At 39.5% G+C, this 22281-nt stretch overlaps 3 protein-coding genes and 1 non-coding gene across 9 annotated transcripts in view; all 4 read right to left on the bottom strand.

Annotated features, from left to right (window-relative positions):
- Positions 1-2475, bottom strand: part of eogt (EGF domain-specific O-linked N-acetylglucosamine (GlcNAc) transferase) — a 20927-nt gene extending 18452 nt beyond the window's left edge. Inside the window, exons 1-2 of one of the 2 annotated variants that reach the window (XM_015042023.1) lie at positions 2370-2475; positions 622-881 (exon numbers count right to left, since the gene is read on the bottom strand). In XM_015042023.1, the coding sequence (XP_014897509.1) occupies positions 622-828 (207 nt within the window). In that variant the 5' untranslated portion in view covers positions 829-881; positions 2370-2475. The other variant, XM_015042022.1, reaches the window with a different exon arrangement.
- A 729-nt stretch (positions 2476-3204) lies between these two features.
- tmf1 (TATA element modulatory factor 1) lies at positions 3205-14254 on the bottom strand. The gene is made up of 17 exons (XM_015042021.1): positions 13628-14254; positions 12187-13544; positions 10776-10879; positions 10524-10650; positions 10318-10423; positions 9912-10054; positions 8692-8858; positions 7546-7702; positions 6329-6421; positions 6063-6219; positions 5772-5964; positions 4494-4563; positions 4324-4416; positions 4117-4239; positions 3852-4010; positions 3470-3595; positions 3205-3376 (listed from the first exon to the last, which is right to left on the bottom strand). The coding sequence occupies exons 1-17, from the start codon at positions 13761-13763 to the stop codon at positions 3236-3238; spliced, it is 3453 nt and encodes a 1150-aa protein (XP_014897507.1). The 5' UTR covers positions 13764-14254; the 3' UTR covers positions 3205-3235.
- On the bottom strand, positions 4779-4851 carry trnar-acg (transfer RNA arginine (anticodon ACG)). The gene has a single exon. It is a non-coding gene; the product is annotated as a tRNA-Arg (tRNA).
- Positions 14255-15110: 856 nt separating the features above from the next.
- uba3 (ubiquitin-like modifier activating enzyme 3) lies at positions 15111-21842 on the bottom strand. Of its 5 annotated transcripts, none has more exons than XM_015042026.1 (18): positions 21750-21799; positions 21600-21638; positions 20466-20586; positions 20293-20373; positions 20127-20209; positions 19950-20030; positions 19706-19749; positions 18509-18573; positions 18250-18405; positions 18051-18153; positions 17835-17948; positions 17496-17549; positions 16284-16320; positions 16121-16202; positions 15935-16035; positions 15755-15818; positions 15618-15672; positions 15111-15508 (listed from the first exon to the last, which is right to left on the bottom strand). In XM_015042026.1, exons 1-18 carry the CDS (start codon positions 21767-21769, stop codon positions 15420-15422), a joined length of 1389 nt encoding a protein of 462 aa, XP_014897512.1. In that variant the 5' UTR covers positions 21770-21799; the 3' UTR covers positions 15111-15419. The 5 variants fall into 5 exon arrangements, with proteins under 5 accessions (XP_014897512.1, XP_014897513.1, XP_014897514.1 ...); XM_015042027.1 differs by lacking the exon at positions 21750-21799 and adding an exon at positions 21277-21331 and having other exon boundaries at positions 21600-21729; XM_015042028.1 differs by lacking the exon at positions 21600-21638 and having other exon boundaries at positions 21750-21842.
- Between the last annotated feature and the right edge of the window lie 439 nt (positions 21843-22281).

Genomic DNA, 22281 nt, shown 5'->3' with positions numbered 1-22281 from the left:
CCAACAACCACAGCGGCTCCAGCAACTACAGCGACTCCAACCAACACAGCTGCTCCAACAACCGAACAAGAAAAATATGAGGTGAAAACATGAAGGTAGGTAATTAGCTAATCTATGTGGTAGCACAAGGAAACTGTCCCAAAGTGAAAACAGAATAGAATAGAATAGGAAATGTGTTACATAAAACTAAAACTAAACATGATGATAAATAATATACACAAAGTGTATATTAATATCAATACACAAACAAATGGGATAAATGCACAGCGTTACTTAATTTAACATTTGGAAAGATGTTACATTTGAAACACTGTGGAAAAACATAATTCATTCGTCATACAAAATAAATCCTTATTTACTGTAAAATAAATCGCCAAAATGACGACGGCAAATAAAACTGTGGGTAAACTTAACTGAATATAAAATCTGTATTAAATTAATTAAAGCTCGACTGATAATCTGAAACATTTAGGTGAGACAAAGAAGCCAAAAACAGAGGAAATGTGTTAATGAAGAACACATTTTTTCACAGCACTGGGCAAAACGTAGAATGCCAAACAAACACAAATAAAAAATGTTCTTGATGTGCCAGAGCCTGAAAAACAGAAGACCATATCTTACTTTAAAAGGGCAGAGTGGGTCCTGGCGGCATAACTTGGCGACCTTCTTGTTGTTGCTGAGAAAATAGGGTATGTGCTCCGGCGGCAAGGAGATCCTGCTGTAGTTCAGCAGGGGTGAGGCCGGGTTGTGGTCGGTGACCTCAGCCGTCACAACGTTGACCGCGGCGGGGGGAAGGAAAACTATGCCCAGCGCTACCAAGAGCAGCATAGTCAGAAGGACAGGCAGACATATGAAACGGCTGCCTGTGTTCACAGCTCGCTCTGTGAGAATAGGAAAGACACACTCAGACTTGCACCTTATGATCTCGGTTAGGGAGAGTAACACATCACAGAGCAGGAGCATGTGGGCACAGGCAAGCGTGTGGGAACATGGCTCCAGGCGGATCTGATCTCCGCGCAAGGACAGGTCCTGTTATTGCAGGAAATAACGTTGACCTTTTTCCGACTCTTGTCTGAGCAACCACAACAAAGACTTAAAGGTCCAAAGGAGCTACGATTCCTGGTGCTGGAGCAGAAGGGGGAAAGTCAGAAGCCATAGTGACACAAAAGTCATTTTTTACGATCCAATCTAGTTGGTTAAAAGTCCAGACTTTGTTGGTGCTTTTACAGCCTTGAGCCAATGAAGTGTTTCCCTTCCAAAGTCAATGACTGATGTCTTAGAAATTATAGTGCAACCTTTGGTAGAGCAGCAAGCTCATTGTATTTCCCCACAATAGCTATGAATCAGTTTCATATCTGAAGGAAGGGGAAAATAAGAGACTGTTTATACTGCATATTTTAAAACAATGGGTGGAAAAAGCTTAAATGGTTCAGTAACACTAAGGAAGTCAGTAGTGAAAGATAATACAGTACGTTTACTCCAGTATTGTAAAATATTTAAAAAAAAATTAATATAGCCAGCTTTACACACCAAGATTACATGCTTCTTATTTACCAATGTGACTGTGCTGATTTTGCAAACAAAATAAATGTGAATTTTGACTATGTAATTGTAGAAAACTGGTAAAGACGTAACCCCAAAGGACTTGGTGCTGCAATTGGAGCAAACGGTGATTCTACAAACTTCTGAGTCAGGGCGCAGGAGGTTTATTTGAAAACCACGCCAAATTTTCTGTTCAGTTCTTACCTGCTTCTTTCTAGTGGTTTTGCATATTTTTTTTTTAATGAAACTAAAATAAAATACATTGACGTTTCCGTCCATAACACGACGAAATTAAGTCTATTCATTGCCAGGCACTGTGCCTATCTTACAGAAGTGGAAAATGTGTCGTCTTACTGTTATTTTCTTCTGCAGTGAATGCAGAGAGAAACACGACTTTATTTTTCAACGCCTACCTTTTATGTTACTTGTAGCTAGCTTTACTTCGACTGGTAATATTGAATAAAATTAACTTAAAACTTTGCGAACCGCATGGAGCATTCAGTAAAACATTGTAAATATAAATAAATATTCGCAACACAGATGTAGCGACAATAAGGCATAACTTAAGTGACTTCTTCGTCGGGACGCAGCAGATACGTTTAACAAGCTCAAATAAAAACGTCGAAATAGCTAACATCTAGCTCTGGTTCATAACAAAGCGAGAAGACCCTTATAATGTGAAGTTTTGCCGTGCCGTGAATGCAACGCAATAAGACAGAAAAGATAAGATATATTTCTATGACACAGTCACAACTACAACCACAAGTAATAACCACCACTGGTTATCTAAATAAATCTAATAATGCGTTGGTTAGGAACCGCTTTACCTAAATGCACAGCCTGCTGTCTCTGACTGAAGCAGCGATGATGCCGGTGGTCGCCATAACACCGGAAACCTTCCACGTTAACAGGGTGTACTGTGATCAAGTGGCCACCAGATGGCGCCACGCTTTTACGTTTGGAAGTTCTTTTAATAGGAAAAAGCAAAATAAGTCAAGCATTTGCATGGATACAGCGAAATTAACAGATTTTGTTCTGTTAAGACGTTTTAAACACAATTTACAATGTCTTAAACAATGATTATGTTTTTTTTTTTTTTAGTGCGGGGAAAATTTTGAGATTTCACATGGAAGTCAATATTAAAATGAACAGGGACATTCTTTCCACCACCCAAATAAATGTTTATTCATTTACATAATTATACATCTTAAAATTAAACCATCAGCACCTCTGAGATTATCTTCGGATCTACACCGTGCGTTGTGATTTATACATTAAGTATACCAACATTTCTCTATACAATAACATAAACTTCTTAAACCTTCCTGAATGTCCATGGACAAATTATGACAGAATTTGTACAGTGCAAACAAATCCTTTACCCCGTCATACAGTGGAAAAACTCTACAACACTACGCCTAAGGTTTTATTGTCAGCGATGTTCCACAGATTTCAAATCGATGCGTTAATCAACAAGCATGAGAATCCTTCATAGTTATTCAGCAACATTACTCCACACATCTGTCCTCACTTCGATAAAGCTCGTAACGGAAAGAAAATGGTGGATAAGATTAAAAAATAATAATAATCACAGTTATTAAGTTAGACGTTTTCCTCTTTGCTGTTATTTGAGTGCATCTGTGGCAAACAAGAACAACTGAGTTACAAGGAGGGGAAAGCAGGTGAAACTACTTTATTTCTGATTCTTTAGTAACTCATCAATCTGAGTTTTGTACATATTTTTGACATCTTCTAGGTCCAGTCTCAGTTCCTCCGCTTCCTCAGCCTTTTCTCCGTACATCTGCAGGATGGTGTTGTGTCTCTGCTCCAGATCCTGAAATCCACAGACATAGATGCATCGTTTGCCGTTTGAAGCCATGGTAAGGAATGCATACTCAACAATGAATTAATCGTTTGTTGTCCGCACCTTGAGTTGAATTTTCAACTTTGGGATGTCCTTCACTTTCTCCTGCATCTCATCGTTTTGATTCGTGAGCCGAACCAGCTCCTCTGCCATCACTGAGCGACTTCTCTCCAAACTGGCGATCTCGAGCTACAACAAAATTAAGCTAACTTCAGTTCAAGAATACGTTATCGATGCCAAAGGGAAATCAAATGCTGTTGCAACTCTTTTAATTAAAGAGTTATTGTAGACGGTGATGGCTGTGGGCAGGAAAGATCTCCAGTAGCAGTATGTATTGCAATGAATTTCAAGAAACCACTGACTGAAGACTTTTTTCTTCTTTTTTTTTTCTTTTTACACCTGATCAAAAATGAGTCATGTTGTTTGTTTTTATTTTCTGTATTACCTGCAACTGAGCTATCTCTCCTTCTCTCAGTTTAAGCTGGGACTGGAGGTTCTCTATGATGCTGGAGCCTCCAGACAGCCTGGCTGCCTCGTACAGGTTGGTTCCGCTCATCGACATCGACATGGTCATTGCTCCCATTGAGTGGTCCAAACAGTCATCCTGAGGATGATTAAAACGAAGCATAAAAACATTCAGAATCCATTCTCAAATAACGCTAAAAACGGCTCGATTTTTGTAAATAAATCTGATCAAAAACAGGACGCACCTGCGACAGAACAGAGGTGTGCAGCCCAGCGTTTTCCATCCCGCTGACGGAACTGGAGCGGGACAAGGACGGCGTGGAAGCCGCTGGCGGTTCTCCAATAGAGTGTGTTACAGCTTTACGCTCCTGGTTGAGGAAGAAATGAGTACATTTGGATGAACTGAAATAAAATTAAAATGCTTTGTGTCAAATAAGAAAATTCTTATGCACCTTTTCCTTTAGTGCTTCTTGTGCGAGATAGCATTTCTTCTTCTCTTGCTCCACCTTCATCTTTTCCATCTCTAGCTGGTTGGTCAGCAGTAGCTGGTTAAAGAAGCAAAGAGACGCATGAGGAGCTGTTTTTTGTAACAGAGAACAAGTAGGAAAACTTCCTGCCTTACCTTTTCTTTCTTGGCCTCTTCTAGCATCCGACTGTGTTCTCCTTTCAGATTTGTCAGCTCTGCATGCTCCCTAGGTAAAGATATTTAAAATGATCATAAACCATTTCAAATGCTCTTTTGAGATCAAACTACTTCTGTTTGATACAGTGGCACACAACAATACTTCTTCACAACTTTCACTCTAAGACACGCAGTTTTGCACGTCTTTATTACCCGTTTCATAGCATTCTGTTCATTTTATTTCATGGAGGCCCAAATATAGTCGAAACTGTCGACTAAAAGAATCGAGCCAGCCAGGAGTCGAACCTAGAATCTTCTGATCCGTAGTCAGACGCGTTATCCATTGCGCCACTGGCCCGGTTGAACAGCCCCACCTCCACACGGAAGATAAAAGCCACGAGGCTCAGGCTGCCGGAGGGGGAGGGGCTTCCAGCAGGACCAACTCACACACAGCACGCATAACAAAAGACCTGCGGTTTCCTGAAACCCTCAAAAACATCTTGGGACATCCAGGAAGCTCTGTGTATTTTTCAAACTTCTAGCAGTTTGCATGTTCATGTTCTTTTATTCATTCTTCTTTCATAACCGCTCGTCTTCATCTTTCCCTGTGGTTAAGGATAAAACATCTGAAAACACATTAGTTGTTTGCAAGTCCTTAAACAGCCATTAAACTGTGAGTAGTAGACCTGAGTGGACCGTCAGACTATGGCCACAGAACAACAGAGACATGTATTTGCAATGTAAGAGAAATGATGCTGGACATATAGACTTAATTGAATAAAAAACAAAAAGTTATTTCCATGAATGGTTTTGTTTTAACAGACTTGGAACATTACTAAGGCAGATCTCAGAAGGAGAGTTACTGCTAAATTAAAAGTAGGGTTGAGCTGGTGAGAGATACTGTTTTACTAACCTTTGCGTAAAAATACCATGATTTAATGGTATTTATAGAATAAATTTAAACTAAAACACAGAAAATTATCTAGATGCTTTAATTTAAAGCAGTAAAGAGGCTAGTTTTTCTACTTTTACAAAAATATGATCATTTCTTTATTGTTCATATGATTTTGACAAATGTAAGACAGAAAGAACTATAGTACAAACACCAGAGAAAAGTGGTTTTTGTGGTCTATTTTTTTGCCAGCTCCACACATCTTGAGAAAACTTAGGAAAATCAAAAACAATCTGACAGCTCTGATCTACAAACTTTACATTATATGAACAATACGCTGGAAAATCTGTGTTCAAACCTTGCTATTCTCTGACAATTGACATTACCTGCTGCTCTCGTCCTCCAGTTTCTCCCTCTTGCTTTTCTCCGCCTCCAGCTGAGCCAAGACTCTGGCTTTTTCCTGCCGGAGCAAGGAATTCTGGGATTCCAACGAAGCCAGCTGGGACTTGATGGATAACAGTTCCTCTGCCGCCGATCGCTCCTTCTCCACGGCGACAGCCAGCTGAGTCTGGGCATCCGCTGTTCAGACGGCCAGAAAGAGAGTCAGGCTTCATGGACACCTCTGCGTTTGGCCGACCGTTTTACAAACCGCGACTTGACGCGCTCTCGAGTCTCACCTAGCCTGTCGGAGATGTTCTTCTCTAGTTTCTCCCAGGACGCGGTTTGTCCGCCCAGCGAGGCTTGTAGGTTCTCGATTTGTCGCAGCAGAGGCCGCGTTGCTGAGGTGACGCTCTGGCTGAGCTCCTGGTTCCTGGTCTCTGCCTCCTGCAGTCTCTGAAACACATTGAGATCACGTGGAGTGGATTAGACAAAACCTGTTCCAGTCATGATGGAATGTCTTGCTCCATAGGAAAAAAAAAATTTATTAACAACATTTTCTTACCTGCTGAAGCTCACTGATCTCCTCCCTCAAATAATCTTCTTTCCTGGCCTGCTGTTGCTCCGTCCTCTGCAGAGCTATCCTCAGGTCAGCCACCTGCAAACAGGAGATGACAAACAGTCCAGTCACGCTGCTCTGGAACAGGTTCTCCACTATTTGCATATTTACAAAAGCAGGGCAGCAAAAGACAGAGAAACTATTATTGTCTTTAAGCTGCTGATCCGTGAGAATGAATGTGACATCAAACGCCAGTAAGTGTGTTTAAACAAAAACCGCATGTTTGAGTCAACATGGCAACAAAAAGTACAGCAAACTTTTTGTGGTGTTAACAGTTTATGCGGGCTAAGAAAAAAAATAAATAAATAAATAAAAATTAAGCAACTAAAGCACCCTTATTCACAAAACGTAAAAATGATTTTGCACATTTCATGTATTAAATGAAAGGTATCTAGTTTCCAAACTCTTTTAGACTCGCTTCAACAAAATTTATTCCCAGTTATAAAAACACGACTTTCTGTCAAAACGTTTTGCTATATTTTTTTAGCCGAATTGAATAAATTAAATGAAAGCTGATTTGGGTCGGCTTTTCAGTAAAAGTCTCTGAACGGACATAATTCTACTTATTATAAAAGACAAATATTTTGTGTTGCACTTAACATTTTCTTAAAATGAAAAGTTTAATAAACAAATTTGTATCACTCTTGAACTACAAGTTGGGGGACACAAAACGTCCAAATTCCCCACTTTGGACATGGATGGTGTAACGGAGGCAAAGTGGAAAAATGACTAAAAGAAATTGCTACATATAGTTTCTTGCAGAAGTATTCACACTGCTTGACTTTTTGCATCCTGTCACATGACAACTACAAAGTTATTGGGATTTTATGGGACAGAACAACAAACATTCCCATCTTCTCTGATCGGCTTTTCTGTTTCTGCTACATCACGCTGCAGCTGTATAATTAAATAGCGACTGCATATTTATGCTAACGCAATCTGTAGCTTACAGCGCTGTAGGAAGCAAAGTTCACTAGGAAAATGTTAAACAACTTAATCCATTTTGCTGCTTTAAAGTCATCTGTCAAATGTTCTTAAAAGCTGTTTGAAGACTTGTTTTTATGCTTAATCATGACACAATGTGCCAAAAACATCCCAAAAGTGACTGGAAGCTATAGCTGCATGTTCGGCTGAGAAGGATTTGCCGTGCTGGGTTGTGGTACCTGGTTGGCAAGGGCCTCCTGCTGGATCCTGGCCTCCTCCTGAGCCTTCTCAAGAGCTAAACTCAGCTGCTCCTTGGCCTGGATTTCCCTGCTTAGAGCCGCCTCTTCGGCCTCGCTCGCTCTGCTAGCGTGAGCCTTGTGAAGCTCTGCCAGCTCCCTGGAAACAGAGAGGAACAGGAAGCATATCAACATACTGCTGCCATGCCGCTGGACTGCAGCATTTAAAAGTAAACATTAGCTTTTTTTTTTTTTTCTAATTCAAAAATTCTTTTCACCATGCTCTTGTTGCTCAATAAGTGATTTTTTTTCCAACATGTTGCACAAAAAAAAGAAGAAAAAAAAAACGGTTCAGATAAACTATGGACACTGATAAATATAAAGGACATAAAAGGCTGAGCTAACTTCGGCTAACTTGTAGACTCCCCACACAACGTGGGTTAAAAACTATTTTTTTAGGTCAAGAACTGTTTCTAAATTACTAATACTGACTTCAAATGAAAGTTATAATTACTCATTCTTGTCTAATATAATGAACCACACCAGGTAGTGGTGCTCTTTAGTACTGCTAGCAAGAGAAATGGAGCTAAAGAGTTTGTTTTATTGATCCAAATAAACTATTGACTGACGTAAAGCCTTGCAGGCTCTGTAAACCTTTACCACTGGAAAATACATTTTTTCGTAATTCCAGGTAATTGATACGGTTTTTTAGAAGTAGTTTTCAAGTGTTTCTGTTTTTGTCATGCATTCTTTTTACTTTCACAGCATCCTAATTCTAATATTTCTGGAGTACTGGTTCTATTATTTACCAAATGCATTAAATTAGTAAAATAAACCTGCAATTGCTAGAAGAAGGACCCACAGAGATCTTCTGCAATTTTTAAGATCTTACCTGTACTTATTTTTCAAGAATTAAAAAATACAAAACCAAAATTAATTTTGATACTTGGAGCATATGGCTGCCATCATCTGAGTAATGAACTGATCTTTACTATTTAGGACTAATACCTGAACTACATGGAGAACCAAAAAGGAAAAAAAAAAAACATTTTCTAGGATCAAACTGAATGACGGTCAAACTCATTGAAATCGTCTTATGAGCTAGCGCTCTAAATATTCAGTGTCAATAATGAAAATTTAAATACTTACTTATAAGCGCTGTCCAGGGCAGCTTGGAGGCTCCTGTTTTTCTCCTGCAGTTCCTCGTCATCCGTCTGCAGCCTGCTCAGCTCCTTCTCCTGCTGCTCCACCACACTGTTCAGCTTCTTGATGTTCTCTCTGTGCTGCTTCTCCACCTCCTCTTTCCCATCCAGAACCTGCAACCAGAGAATCAGGAATCGAGCTAACGCTCAGAACAAAGTACCGAATAACAAATTAAAAGGAAAACTTGTGATTCTGCTAACGGGTTCCAGGTTTCTTGTGTTTTTCCTGAAACCTGTGAACAATTTAGGCACTTTTTGAGCATTTGAGGTCAATTTTCAAACTTTTTCACCACCAAGCTTAAGGGACAGAAACATTACAAATGAAGTGAAAACCAGAAAGCTTCAATTCGTTATTATATGATTTACAACTGTTAATATTTTTTTTGGTTGTGAAATTCTAGTTTCTTTAGCAGGGATGAAGTAAGCTGAAATATAGCAAAGTTTTCTGTTTTGATAAGTCTGTCACTTGATTGGTCTGAGAACAAAACACCAATTTCAAAAATGTTGTTTAATGTACAAAATATAAGCTGATCCATAAGTAATTGCGCCGTTAGAAATAATACATATTCATTATATTGTTTCAATGTAATGAAACAATATTTCATTTTCATTACATTGAAACAATGTTAAGGTAAATGATCTTCATCCTCAAATTAACTGCTAAAAACACAATATACAAAGAAAGTCACCAAAAATATCTAAAAATTGTCCACAATACGTTTTCTGGCTTTTAGCAAGTAGAAATAATTTTGGTAATTCTAACAAAGCTAAAACAAGAAAAGTTGAGTCTAATTTACCTTCAAACAGTAAGGGGAAAAAAACTGTGTCTTTTTATTAGGTGTATAAAAATATCTGGTTTCAATTGTAAATTATGGTTTCCAAATTTAAACCGTTAGATTGCACTTTATCAATAAACTGTGCAGTTTGAATATCAAGCACTCTCAAGGACTTTGTCCAGAAATGAATCACTTTCCAAATCTTGAAAACACCTGAAGCTCACCGTGCCATAATTTTCCGCAGAACACATGATCTATTGTTTAACCTGAAACATGAGCCGTTTCTAACCAGCATGAAAAAAAAAGCACCATCTTTAAAAATAGGAGCGTGCTCAGCATAATCACATAAGAGCAAATTAGCAAATCGTTCTGACATGTACTTGACACTCACCTGCTGCAGATGCCTAAGCTCCTCCTCTTGCTCCTTGATTTTCTTTTGCTGCTTCGTAATCCTGCTGTCACACTCTTTTTCCTTCACACGCAGTTTCTTGATGATGTTACTGTGTTGCAGCTGCTGTTTCGACAGTTTTTCACCTGACAGTGAGAGAAATAAACCATCGAAAAAGACAAATCACTCTTCTGGCAGTATTTCTGGTAGAACATATTTGACCTGATAGTTCGCTTTCATTTTCCACATGTTCTCTCAATATAATATGACAGGGCAATTTAGCATTTTGTATTTTTTTTGGGTTGTGACCAAAACACACATATTTCCTTTGCTGGTTGCTAAACCAGGCGTTTGGTTGGTTCAAGAAGGTGAACTGGGACCGGCGTGCTTGAACAGTAATGACTCTCACCCTCTTCCAGCAGACCTCTGATCTGCTCCTCCTTCTCTCGGATGAGCTCCATTGTATCACTCGAGTTCAGTCTTGTACTAAGCTCTTCTCGCAATCCTTTGATCTCCTGTAAAATACAAAGGCAGCAGCAAAAAAAAATAAAAATTTACAATCTTTGCCAAAGTAACTTTGATGTCTGTGTCAACAAACCCTTATATTATAATCACCTTCTTGGCGATGTCTCTCTCCTTGCAGGCCAGCTGAGCCTTTCTTTCTGCATCCGCTATGCGCTGAGTGAACTCGTCTTTCAGGGACTGCACAGTGGAGCTCTCTTCCTTCAGGCTTATCACTTCACTGACAGACGAACGGACAATGCATAAGCTTACTTTATTATCAGTACAAAGTATAATTTTACAATAGCATTGAACTTAAAAAGGAACGTGTACGTCTTGGTGCGTACATAAGGGAGACAAACTCACTCTTTTAAATTGTCACACTCCTCCTCCAGCCTGGCCTTGTCTTTGCTAACAGCCAGCAGCTGAGACTCTCTCTTCTCAAGGCGGCTTGACAGATCGTCGATAACCTGAAATACATCCATAAATATTTTGTGAAACATCAGCATGTGAACGGCGCTTTGGAGTCCTCTAGATACAAATACAGGGTCATGAAATGGTTTGGCTCCCAAAATATTGAGACTCTCAATGAAGAATAACGCGTTCTGTGAATCGAATGGTACGATTAAGCCCCAATTTATTCACATCCCTTCCAGATTTAGGTTTAGAATTATATTTTAATTATACCAACAGGTTTCTTCTGATTTGAAGTAATATTAAGATGGATAAAGTTGTCATTATCTAGAATATATAAACCCACAGTAAGAGAATGTTGCCATTGTTTGGTCCAGCAACATTATTGCATGTCGTATGTTTTCCTAATATAATGCAGCCTGTAGATCTGAAGAACAGTAGATCCACGCGATGGATTAAAAAGAAAATAAAACTCAATCTAAAAGACAAAGTAATTGAAAACACCTGAATTTGGTAGGTCGGGTACAGCCGTTTCAGCAAGTGCGATTGGCAAAAATCGTAAACATTAACTTTGTACAAAGATGATTTTTATTCATATATTTACATCATCTATATCTTCTCTAGCAGTTATTTTCTTGTGCGCAGAGAATCACATATTTGAGACCTCTAGAAGTCGCATACATACTTTGTATGTCTTGATGTTAAAGTGTGTCGCAATAAGTTATATAATAAATTAGAACAAGCTCGATCATTTCCATTTGCAATATTGTTTCTCCCGTGTCTCTTTATTTCTGTGGATGACAAAATGTTTCAGTTTGGTACATTGGTCTCAACTAGCCCCTTTTCTGAAGGGCAGTGTTTTTTACAGACGTCAGCAGCCATTTTATTTGTCGTTTCGGTTGTTTTGTTTGTTGATTTTGGATGTTGTAGAATGTTCATTAGAAATTAAAGTTTATTGATCTTTGAGAGAGTGCGCTTGCACTGTCATGCCATTCCCATTATATCACTTGAAAACGGTCTCAAAACAACATCATTTATCGCAATGATTTCTGGGACAATTTATCAGCCAGCAAAAACAGTTGCTGGATGAATCTGTCCGTTCCCACGGAAACAAGTTAATCAAATTCACCACTTACTGTCATGCAGAGCACAACATCTGACATTGACTTGCTATGAATGAATGAATAAATGTTAGCTATGAACAATCTTAGCTAACATTCTAAGCCAACAGATGCAGAATTTGGCTTAATGAATTACTGCATGTATACTATTGCGATAATAATTGATGATAATTGATTGTGGAATGGCAACTCAGTCCCATTTGAATGTTCGTGCTTTGTACACATCTTTAGTACTCGGGTACCTTTTGCAGCTCCAGAATCTGGGCAGGTGAGACACTTTTCATCTCTTCTGTGATTGGTGGAGTGATCTTTTCTTCTGCGCTGCAGGTAGAACCAAACATCGCGTCGTCATCAACACCAGCGCACAACTCGTCTGGCTGCTCGCTGTTTACAGGAGTCGCGCTCCGTCCGCTCTCCTCCATCTCGTCCAGCGACTGCTCCTTCCCCGTCTCGGCGTATCCTTCCTCCTTGCCGTTGTTCTCCTCACCAGCGTTCTCCTCCGCTCCGTCCTCCTGCTTCGGACACGTCTCCGTCGGGGGAGCGGGTCCCGCCGTGACGGAGGCCAGAGTCCGGCTGCCGGGGATCTCGTCGTCCGAGTTCACCTCGCTGACACTTCGGCTGTCCAGTGACTGCACGCTGAACGAATCGATGCGCTCGAACGCGTCCGAGGAGGAGCCGCAGCTCTCCGTGAGTTTGTGGTAGTCTTCCAGTCGAGCGAAATCCCCGCAGGTGGAGGCAGTGAGGAGCTGGAAGGAGCCCTGCATCAGGTGAAGCCCAGTTTTGCTCTCGCTGGTTTCTTGCCTGGAGCTGGCCGAGCTTTCGCTCTGCACGCTCTCGTGGTCGAGCACTTCAATGTCACTTGTGGTGGAAGTTCCTGAGGAGAAAGCACTGACCGGAGGAGAGGGCGTGTCGTTCTGACGGTCCTCTGGTTTTGAGTCTTTTTGACCCGGGAGAACTTCCTTGGTGGACGTGGGGGTTGTGGGATCCACCAGGGGAGAGCTTTTAGCTTCAGAAGGAGGAGGAGACTCAGAGGAGTTTGGGGAATCCGTCTCTGCCTGTTGTTCGGGTGGATCTTCTGGTTCCGGCTCCGTTTTGGATTCTGATGGAACCGACTCAGCATCCGTTTTCACACAGTCAGGACTGAAAGGGTGGTCACCAGGGGAGGTAACTGGAGAAACTGGCTGGAGGAGGATGGCATCAGAATAAGGTGCTGCTGTTGAGGACTTGGCCTCATCCGGCTGGTCGTCGGCCACTGTTTGACTCTCAACGCTCTGTTCTGTAGGTTCTGTTGGCTCTGCAATCCCATCCTCACTTTGTATCTGCAGCAAAGCTCCTTGGCTTTTCTTCTCCGTCTCTTGAGTTCGTCTTTGAGACTTTGCAGGGGGTACAGACACAACTTTCGCTTTGGTCACAGGAACATCTCCTGGTGACAGAAAGGCACTGAAAAAGTTTTCGGATTCATCCACAACTGTGCGAGTGACGGGCGTCGTAATGGCCTCGGAGTTGAGAGGAGGAGTGGTGGCCTTTTCTTCAGCGGGGGCTTCCCACTGAGTCATACCCCATCCTCCACTCACGGAAACCTTCCCAGGGGATGTTGTGTCTAAAACAGATATTACATTGATCCTTTAAGACTTTAGGGACTTGCATGATAAATACATACGGTTTCTGATATCACTTCCTTACCGTTATAAGGCATTACAACCGTGTCACCCCATTGGTCTTCTTCTTTGATGTCCAGAACTCGGTCAATCGACTTCTGCGCTGTCGTTAAAGCTTGTTTAGCGAAGCTGGACAGGTGAGACGCGTTGAACCAACTCATTCTGATAACGCAGCTAGCTTGTTAGTTAACTCGGCTTAATGACTTCAAAAGGGGTTTTCGACGTCACCAAGTACTGACAATAATTCGCATCATTGTCCTTATTTATCGTTAACCTCTTTACAAAAATCAAGTTTACTTCCGTTCTCTAAAGCTTCGCAGGCAGATAACATAGAGGAACCTGATGAAATTAGAGGTTGACGTTATCGAAAAAACATAACATTGCTGCTGTACATTATGGTCAAGTAGTTTCAGCTAGAAAAACTGCTAAATTCGCACCTAAAATGAGGGGTTCCCTACGAGTGAGTCCCCAGCAAAGACCTTTAGCTGCTAAATAACCCAAAAGTCAACGCCAGCTGTCAAGCGAAATCAACTCCGGTGGTTAATTTTCGCCTTTTTCGGCTCTTTTTCACGGGCGTCATCGTTTGTTTTGGTCGCACTGGACTTGAAGCTCGGCTAACGCTAGCATGTTCGCTACTTCCTTTCCACGTAGCACAATGACGTCATGATCCGGTTTGGTTGTCATGTTGCATTCGCGTACCGCTCCAAATGTCCAAATCGTACTTGTGAGTAAGAATAAGGGCAGGGAAAATTTAAGGTGTCTTCCGCTCTTTCAAATGTCACGTGTGAACTGTTGTAAATATGAATCCTCTTTACTTTACAGCATGAATCAAATACGACAAGTTATTGTTACAGGAGAGTAATTTTGTAATATCCGAGGTACGCGAAGGCAACATGAAAGCCATTTACCTTGACACGGCAAAAAACAAAACAAAACAAATGCACATTGTTGGCAATTCGATCTAAAAATTTCACTGCGTTGCGACATTTTGACATTAAACCCACAAACTGCAATGTATTTTAAAGAAATTTAGGCAATAGACAACGCAAAGTGGCACATAATGGCGAATTATAAGGAGGATACGTATTTTTCTTGTACAAGCAATTTGAAAAGCATGGCGTGCATTTCTATTCGGCTCTCTGATACCCCTAAATAAAATTGTTCCAGTTTTCAAATTTGGGGAAAAAAAAAAAAAAAACAAAGAAAGAAACTGCAAAATTGCATACAATAGTTAGTGTCTTTTTACTTCATTATTATACACTGCTTTGTGTTGGTCTAACACATAAAATTCCAAGCATTTTTGACTTAAAAAAAAAAGTCAAAGACGTATAAAAACTTCTCCAAGGTCTGTATATAACGAATGACTGTTAAAGTACTCCAACAGATCTTTTTTTTATATATTTTATAGTTTTTATAGTGCTCACTGTGAAAATAAATGTTAATATGTTTGTACATGAAGCAACACAATCAATAAGAAAAACATTTTAATTCCAGTTCAAACACACAGCTTCAGTGGCAGCGCTGACTAAAAAAACAGTTTTAATAAATAAGTAAAATCAGAATGAGCACAAAATATTCTTATAAAGAGTACAGTTTGTACAAACTACAAGGTACCGAGCGTAAAATATTAACACAAAAACTTTAAGATTTGTAAATCACTAAAACATGACAAGATGTGGACTACAATTTGGCTTTTCAGTGCAAAACGTTCACGTCTGTCAACACGTACACTTTACCAGTGGAACTGGTCACATCCAAGTAGAACCTGATTGAAAATGCAGTAAACAGTCCTGGTAGTCAAAGTGCTTGAAGGAGTTTTATGAGGTAAAGCAGAGTCGGAACAACATGGTTTGGGGTGTGGTGACGTCGGCCACGGCCAGTTCTTGTCCGTCCGTCAGGCCCAGCTCTGAAAAAAAAATAAATAAAAAATCATGTTGGTAACAAAAGTGAAGTAAAACATTCAAAACATCTTCCCTTGACAAGTCTATGCTGACATGTACGATAAAGCACCTCACCTCTCAAGCTTTTGGAAAGGTTTGGCCGTGTCCGCTGTTCGATTGAAGCAACCGACTGTGAAAGAAAATTCCTTGATTTAAGCTTGTACTTATGTAACAAAACAAAACAAAAAAAACTAAAAAGTTAACAGAGTTACCTGTAGGTATAAAGTTTTGCTCTTTCCTTCAACAGTTGCTGTTACAGCAGGTGATTTCATTTGCCTTAAAAAAAAAATGCAGAGTTGTTAAAAATACAACGCATAAATTAGAAATGAAAAAAAAAAAAAAAAACTAGCAAAACAATTAATAAAAAAACATGGAGAATCAAGGAAACCTACAAGGAGGCGCTCCCAGTCAGATAGTTCAGAACCTCCTGGAGGGTGGAAGAAGGAGTAAAGCGCAGATCCTGAGGTATCTGGCTGCAGGCTGAGCAGTTTTCCTACATCAGGAAGAGTCACACATTCATCTAAACCAATCGAAGCGTCTGAAATCTAGAGATAAATATGAAACAAGAGGGGACAAACCTTCCGTTCCGCCTCAAAAGTGTAAGTGTATAAGCCGTCCACGTCATTGAATACCATGTAATTGCTAAGAGGTACGTAGGCGCTGCAAAAATGGAACATATGAGGAATGGTGAGTTGGTGAACACATCTGTAGACATGTCTGCGAAAAAGATTTACGCCTTACCTGGTTGCTAACTTGAAAACCTCTGTTGCACAAGCAGCTGCACCACAAAAAGAGAACAACAAAGAAGCACAGGTGTTGCAGGGCATGATATAAATTTGATCATTTTAATATTAGATCCAATTGTTTGATTATCTTAATTTAGTTTGATTTGGTGTGTGCAAGAAATATAGTCCTTTGTCTGACAGAGCAGTGCATTGGCGCCACAGTCAAGAGTCCACTAGGGGGACTCGTGAGCTTTTTACAAACAATACAAAAACAAGTATAGGCGCACAGGTTTCATCTGATCATTTGTTCTCTTGTAATTGTCCCCTTTCATAAGGTAAGAGATTAATCTTTGGAGAATGATATGGATGAATGCTAGCCCTGTGTGTGTGAGTTTGTATGTAATTAGTTTGTTTTGCGTCGCGTATTAGTTATCTTGCTTTAATATGATGTGCGAAGAGCTACTTAGCTCCGTTTCTGTTTCGCTAACGGCAGTAAGCAATATGTTCTGTTGGGCATCTAGCAGCTTGATTTGTTTAAATGAGAATAATTGTGATTTTTATGTGTTCTGCTCTTCTTTACAAACAATACAAGAACAAGTAAAGGCGCACTGCTTTCGTCTGATCATTTGTTCTCTTGTAATTGTCCCCTTTTATAAGGGTCAACACAGGCACATGTGTTTAACTATTTTTTATAAAACATGTTGTAGAATAACACCATAAGTCTTTACTGGATAACTGTCGAGCCTAAACTAGAGACACTTTGATTAATCAGTTTGTGACATTAAATTGTCAATTTTCAACTTGACTGTCCACACCACCAGTGACCAGCTGATTTAAAATTATATTTATTTTTTTTTTTATCAGTGAGTGGACCCTACAAACGGAAGCCTTGACAAGAACACTTTTCAGTGTGGATGTTGAAGCGAAGCCGACTCAAAGTTAGCCATTTTCTAAACTGAAAATGGAGAAACAACAGAGACTACTTTGAAGGAAACTGTTTCCTAAGTAGCAATAACAAATGTCTGGTTTTGAGAGAGAATCATATCAGATAACAGTAAGTACAGCAAAGTTACTCTGTTTCATTCTTTTGAGGGTGAAATAGTCATGAAACATGTGAGACTTCCAGATGTTGGGAAGACCTTTGGGAAATCTCAAAGTCTTTGCAAAACACACGTCTGAATCCACCAAGAAAATGCTGATGAATGCGTCTAAAATCTAAACTACTTACCAGCAATGACAGCATTCGTAGAAGCTACAGCTGGAATGATCCGTTTGACAACACCTGCAAAATTCAAAGGGAAAATCTTCTTTGCTTACCCCGTCATTACTTAATCAAAAGAAATAAAAACCAGACAAAGGTTCGGGTCAATGAAATACCAGCCTGGAAAAATACAAAACATCATAAAAACATGTCTCCGTAAAATTTTTTTACTCTCTAAATACAACAGACAGAAACTGCAACAAAAATTTACAAAGCAAGGTAGTGACATTTCAGTTTTATACATCTTGACTTATTCCCCAGAGGAGCAGCGGGCAGCTGGCAGCAGACGTGCGGTTTTATGCTCACCCTGTGTAAGCCTGTAAGTGACTCCTGTTATGTTGAACTCTGCCGACCTCTCCAGAGATCTCTGGAACACCCATTGGATGTGCTCTGGGTCATCTCCATCCAAAGCTACGCCGTCTGAAACAGAACAGCCGAGGAACTGAGCTAAACGTTACAAAGACAATATTAAAAAAAAAAAAAAAAAGCTACAAGTAAAAGTAATCCGACTCCGTCGTTTACCTCCAAACGGCATCTCCTTCGGCCACTGCAGTATCCGTACATATTCGACGCAATGTTCCGGCAAACGAGGCATTGTCGCTATTGTGCACATAGGGAAGTTGATCTACAAGAACAAGTGGACGTTAATTTATTTGATTCGGTGTGGCACCCAAGTCGGGTCCAGTCGATATAACTCTTCCAAAAAGGTGTGCTTAATTACCTGGGGAGGATAAAGTTCAAGTGTGCAGTCAACGCAGGCTGTCAAGCCTGGGAGAATGACCCTGGCGTTGCCTTTAAAGCCTTCGGTCCCGCCATCAACAAGTGGGATAACTGAGGTCTGATCCACTTCGCCATCCTCATACACGAGCAAAGATAGCTTCACATAAAAAATAAAAAAAAAGACAAACAGAAATGCTTAAACATGCTCCTGACAACTAAAAAAATCATTGTTTTAAATACACATGAAGAAACATACTTACCAGCATGCCATTCATCCACCTCCTGGCAACGATGGAGTCGAGCCCACAGACGATAATGTGGAATTCTGCATGAAGACAGAATTCCACATTAAATAAATCAGGTACGAAGTAGGAAACGGTGAAAATGAAAAGAACTGCGAGACAAGCATAAAGGATCCAAAATTAGGATCATACACAATAGTAAATAAATCCTTTTCATGGCTTATTTACCATTTAGGTTGATCAAAATATAATTTGATCAAAATGTCTTTCCACTTCTCATTGACCTTCAACTGTTGACTGATTCCTGCAGGAGTCAAATGCAAATTCCTATCGGCTGGTTCTCACTATCCTGCTGACGGCTGCCACTAACGATTAGTTTAGTAACTGATTAGGCTATCGATTATTCGGGCGATTATTTGGATTTTAAAAAAAAGAAAAAAAAGGCACATTCTGAAGATTTTTTTATTTAAACACTTAAGCCTTTTAAAAAGATACAAACAAAGGATTCAATTCCTTTTTTTTAAAATAACAAAATAAACATTTCATTGCCAAAAACAGAGAATTTCTTTAGTGATTGTGGCAAAACATGCTAAAAAAAAATACAACCATCATCTACATGTTAAAAGCTCAGACCTTTCTGATCTTCACTTTACATTGATTATTTTTTGGATTAACTAATTAATAATTGGATAGCAGACGGTGCTGAATAAGATGGGTTTTTTTTTTTTTGTTTGCAGAATTTGAACCAGGTGAAGTTAAACTACGCCACTTGATAAGTTCTGGGTAGAACATACTTACAGTTTTGGTTTAATTACTGCTCTCAGTAATTAAACCAAATAATTTGTTTTGTTGCAATTTGTTTTAGCAAATTACCTTGTTATTTTTTGTCTGCATTCTCTACTTAACTAGATAATGAAATATGTGCATTATTATGATTACCTCACGATTTTTTCCACGAGCCTGTTTTTTTTTTGATGCTGTAATAATATATTTTGTAATTTTTCTCTGTACAGAACCTTGAATGTTGTTTCTCACTAATGAGCAGCTTTCTGTAAAAGCAGTTATTATATAACTCATTGTGAGAGTGTTATTATGGTAGCTCACTCCACCGCAAAGTGCTGCATTATGCTACTTAACGACGGCGTTGCTCGTCAGGAAAATTATTACTTGAGTGGATGTGAAGAGATGACAGGAGAGCACATTAAAGATACTTACGTCTGTAGAACGTTTCATCTAAGTCTTGAATTTTCTTAAAATGCCTGAAGAAACCGTTAAGGAGAAGACCATTTTTAAAACGCTAATTTGCTTTCGCTCCCTTAGAATTATTGTTGTGGTCGGATGCTTAAATTGCGCTTCCTAAAATTAAAACTCGTTTCTTCCTTCTTGCAAAGAAAATTTCCAAAAAAATATTGTGGGTTAGCAATTTAAAATATTGCATCCTGTTCGATGAAAAGGATACGGTACTACGCGGCACCCTGGTATTCGGTTGTTGATAAAATCTGCTGCAACATCCGCCTTGGGCCGGCCTACGTCTTTTGATCTGGTGAAAAAATGTCCACAGATTAAAGTAACATTTTGGCTTTTTTTTTTTTTCTCCCAAACGCTAAAATGTCAACAATGGAATAATTACACTTACCTGAAAAGGAACTGACGATTCAGGTTGGAAACATCTATCGTGTCCATGTCAACTACATCAATGTTCCGGAAACCTGATAAAGCCTGAATGGTAAGAGTTGGTAAGAATTGATTTTACTGAAACAGAAAGTCATGCTGAGTACATTTTCAAAAAGCGGTGAGTTTACCAGGTCTTTCAGCAGCTCACATCCCAGCCCACCAGCACCGATGACCAGGATTTTACAGGTGTCTATCAAAAACTGCAAGCACTGCGGTGAAGAATACACAGAGGTTAAACCGCTGAAGAAGGATGGAACACGTTAGGTCGGGAGAAACACAAACTCTGCGTTGAGATCGCTACCTCTGCGCTGGGCTCAAAGTCGGGATGCGTGAACGGCCCTGATCGCTCGAGAAACTTTTTGACGTGATTCCATCGACCTTCCCACTCACAGCTGCCTCCACAGACTCCGTCAACAATCATCCTGGAGACGATAGGCACATTTAGAAATCACCTTGCGCCATACATCCCAAAGACTTGCAATGTAATGTTGCAAAAGAAATCACACACAAACAACATGGACTGTCTACATTAGGTGAAGTGGGCGCTCTGCCTAAGACTTATTAGGCCTACTGTGTATATGTAGTACCTTGAAAAAGTTTTCATACTCTTAAGGTTTATTTTTTTATATTTTGTCAGATAGCAACCACATACTTCTAAGTATTTGATGAGATAGACCAACATGAAGTAGTGCATTCATCTAAAGAGGAAAGGCATACTACGCCAAAATAAAGAACAAAAGACACACTGCAGACTTTAGGGGATGACAGTGGAAACTTTAAAGCAGAATTAGGTTATAAAACTTTAAAAAAAAAAAAAAATTAAAAAAAAAAGATTTAGATATCTCATAGAGGACTGGTCAGCTCATAATGCGAAAAATGAAGAGATTACTGCAAAGTAAGACTGAACTGATAGGCTGGGCAAGGACAGCAACCGCTTCTCAATTACTGCACGACTTTGTGTCAGCCTGTAACATTCCAACAAAAATACTTTGAAATTAGTGGTTGAAACATGACAATTGTGAAAAGACTGACAACTATGAATACCGTTGCAAGGCACTGCATATTCCCCCTTTTCTGCGTTTGCCCTGTCTTAGCTCTTATTATTTTATTACTTTTTGAGACAGGCGTTTCTGACACTTCGACTCATGTTTCCTCTCTCAACAGCTCCTGGGTAGATAAAATCGGTGATTAGTCTTGCATAAATAGCTATTATGTCAACAGTGAACATATTATTTCTACAAATAAGTCAAAAAAGTGAAAAAAAATTCACTGTTCAGACAAGCTAGTTATTTACGACCGACTAGCCACGGTAAATGTCCCTGAAGAGGCTACTTGTTTATTTTGTTTACAGCCCAGGTTAGCTTCCTCGTCTAGCTAACGTTCGCCTTCTTCCTGTCTAAACCCGGAGCCTTGGAAACCTCAAACCTTCACTAACTTCTCAGTCAGCTCCACTACTCTCCTTCTTTTCTTCTCCCTAAAAAGAGAGAATAAAAGAAGGTTGATTCACACTGTTCTTCCATAGGTTAATGTGATCAGATAGCATCTTTCTCGGGGTTTCTGTCTTGTTTCCTCGGCGGCTACTTACGGCTCGTCCATCTCCGCCATATTTTGGTAACTTCAGGTGTAAAAGCCGATAGTAGTAAACACTCATCCAAATAAGGAATAATAAATATATATTACAATAAACGTATATTTTAAGTGCTTTTGAAATTATTTGTAAGCTAAGATATAGTGTTAGGCAATTGTAGTATGTCGATATAGAAAAGACAATGTGGCTATATCTGCATTGATTGAGTTGATATAAAAATTCCCAATATCTTGAAAGCATCACAAGTCCAATCCAAAAATGCAATTGCAAATATTGTCCGACAGGTGGCAATGTTCACTCTATGGCAGCAGCTGCGGATAAGATAATAAAGAAATGTGGTTAAAAAAAAACAGCACTCTTGGCAGAACTCAATTAATCTCATATTTATCTGAAATTAAGAGCTCTTATCTCATAAAAGGTAGATGTCTACGTCAAGATTTCCTAAACAAATGACAGAATAGCAGTAAGAAAGAGCCAAAAATGTTTTTTGTCTGTTTTATTTATTTTATTTTTTGTGAAGGCGAAGGAT

Source organism: Poecilia latipinna, unplaced genomic scaffold (genome assembly GCF_001443285.1).
Source record: "Poecilia latipinna isolate Pla-1442-1.1 unplaced genomic scaffold, P_latipinna-1.0 Scaffold575, whole genome shotgun sequence".
NCBI lineage: Eukaryota > Metazoa > Chordata > Actinopteri > Cyprinodontiformes > Poeciliidae > Poecilia > Poecilia latipinna.
This window is presented reverse-complemented; position numbering and strand designations above follow the sequence as displayed.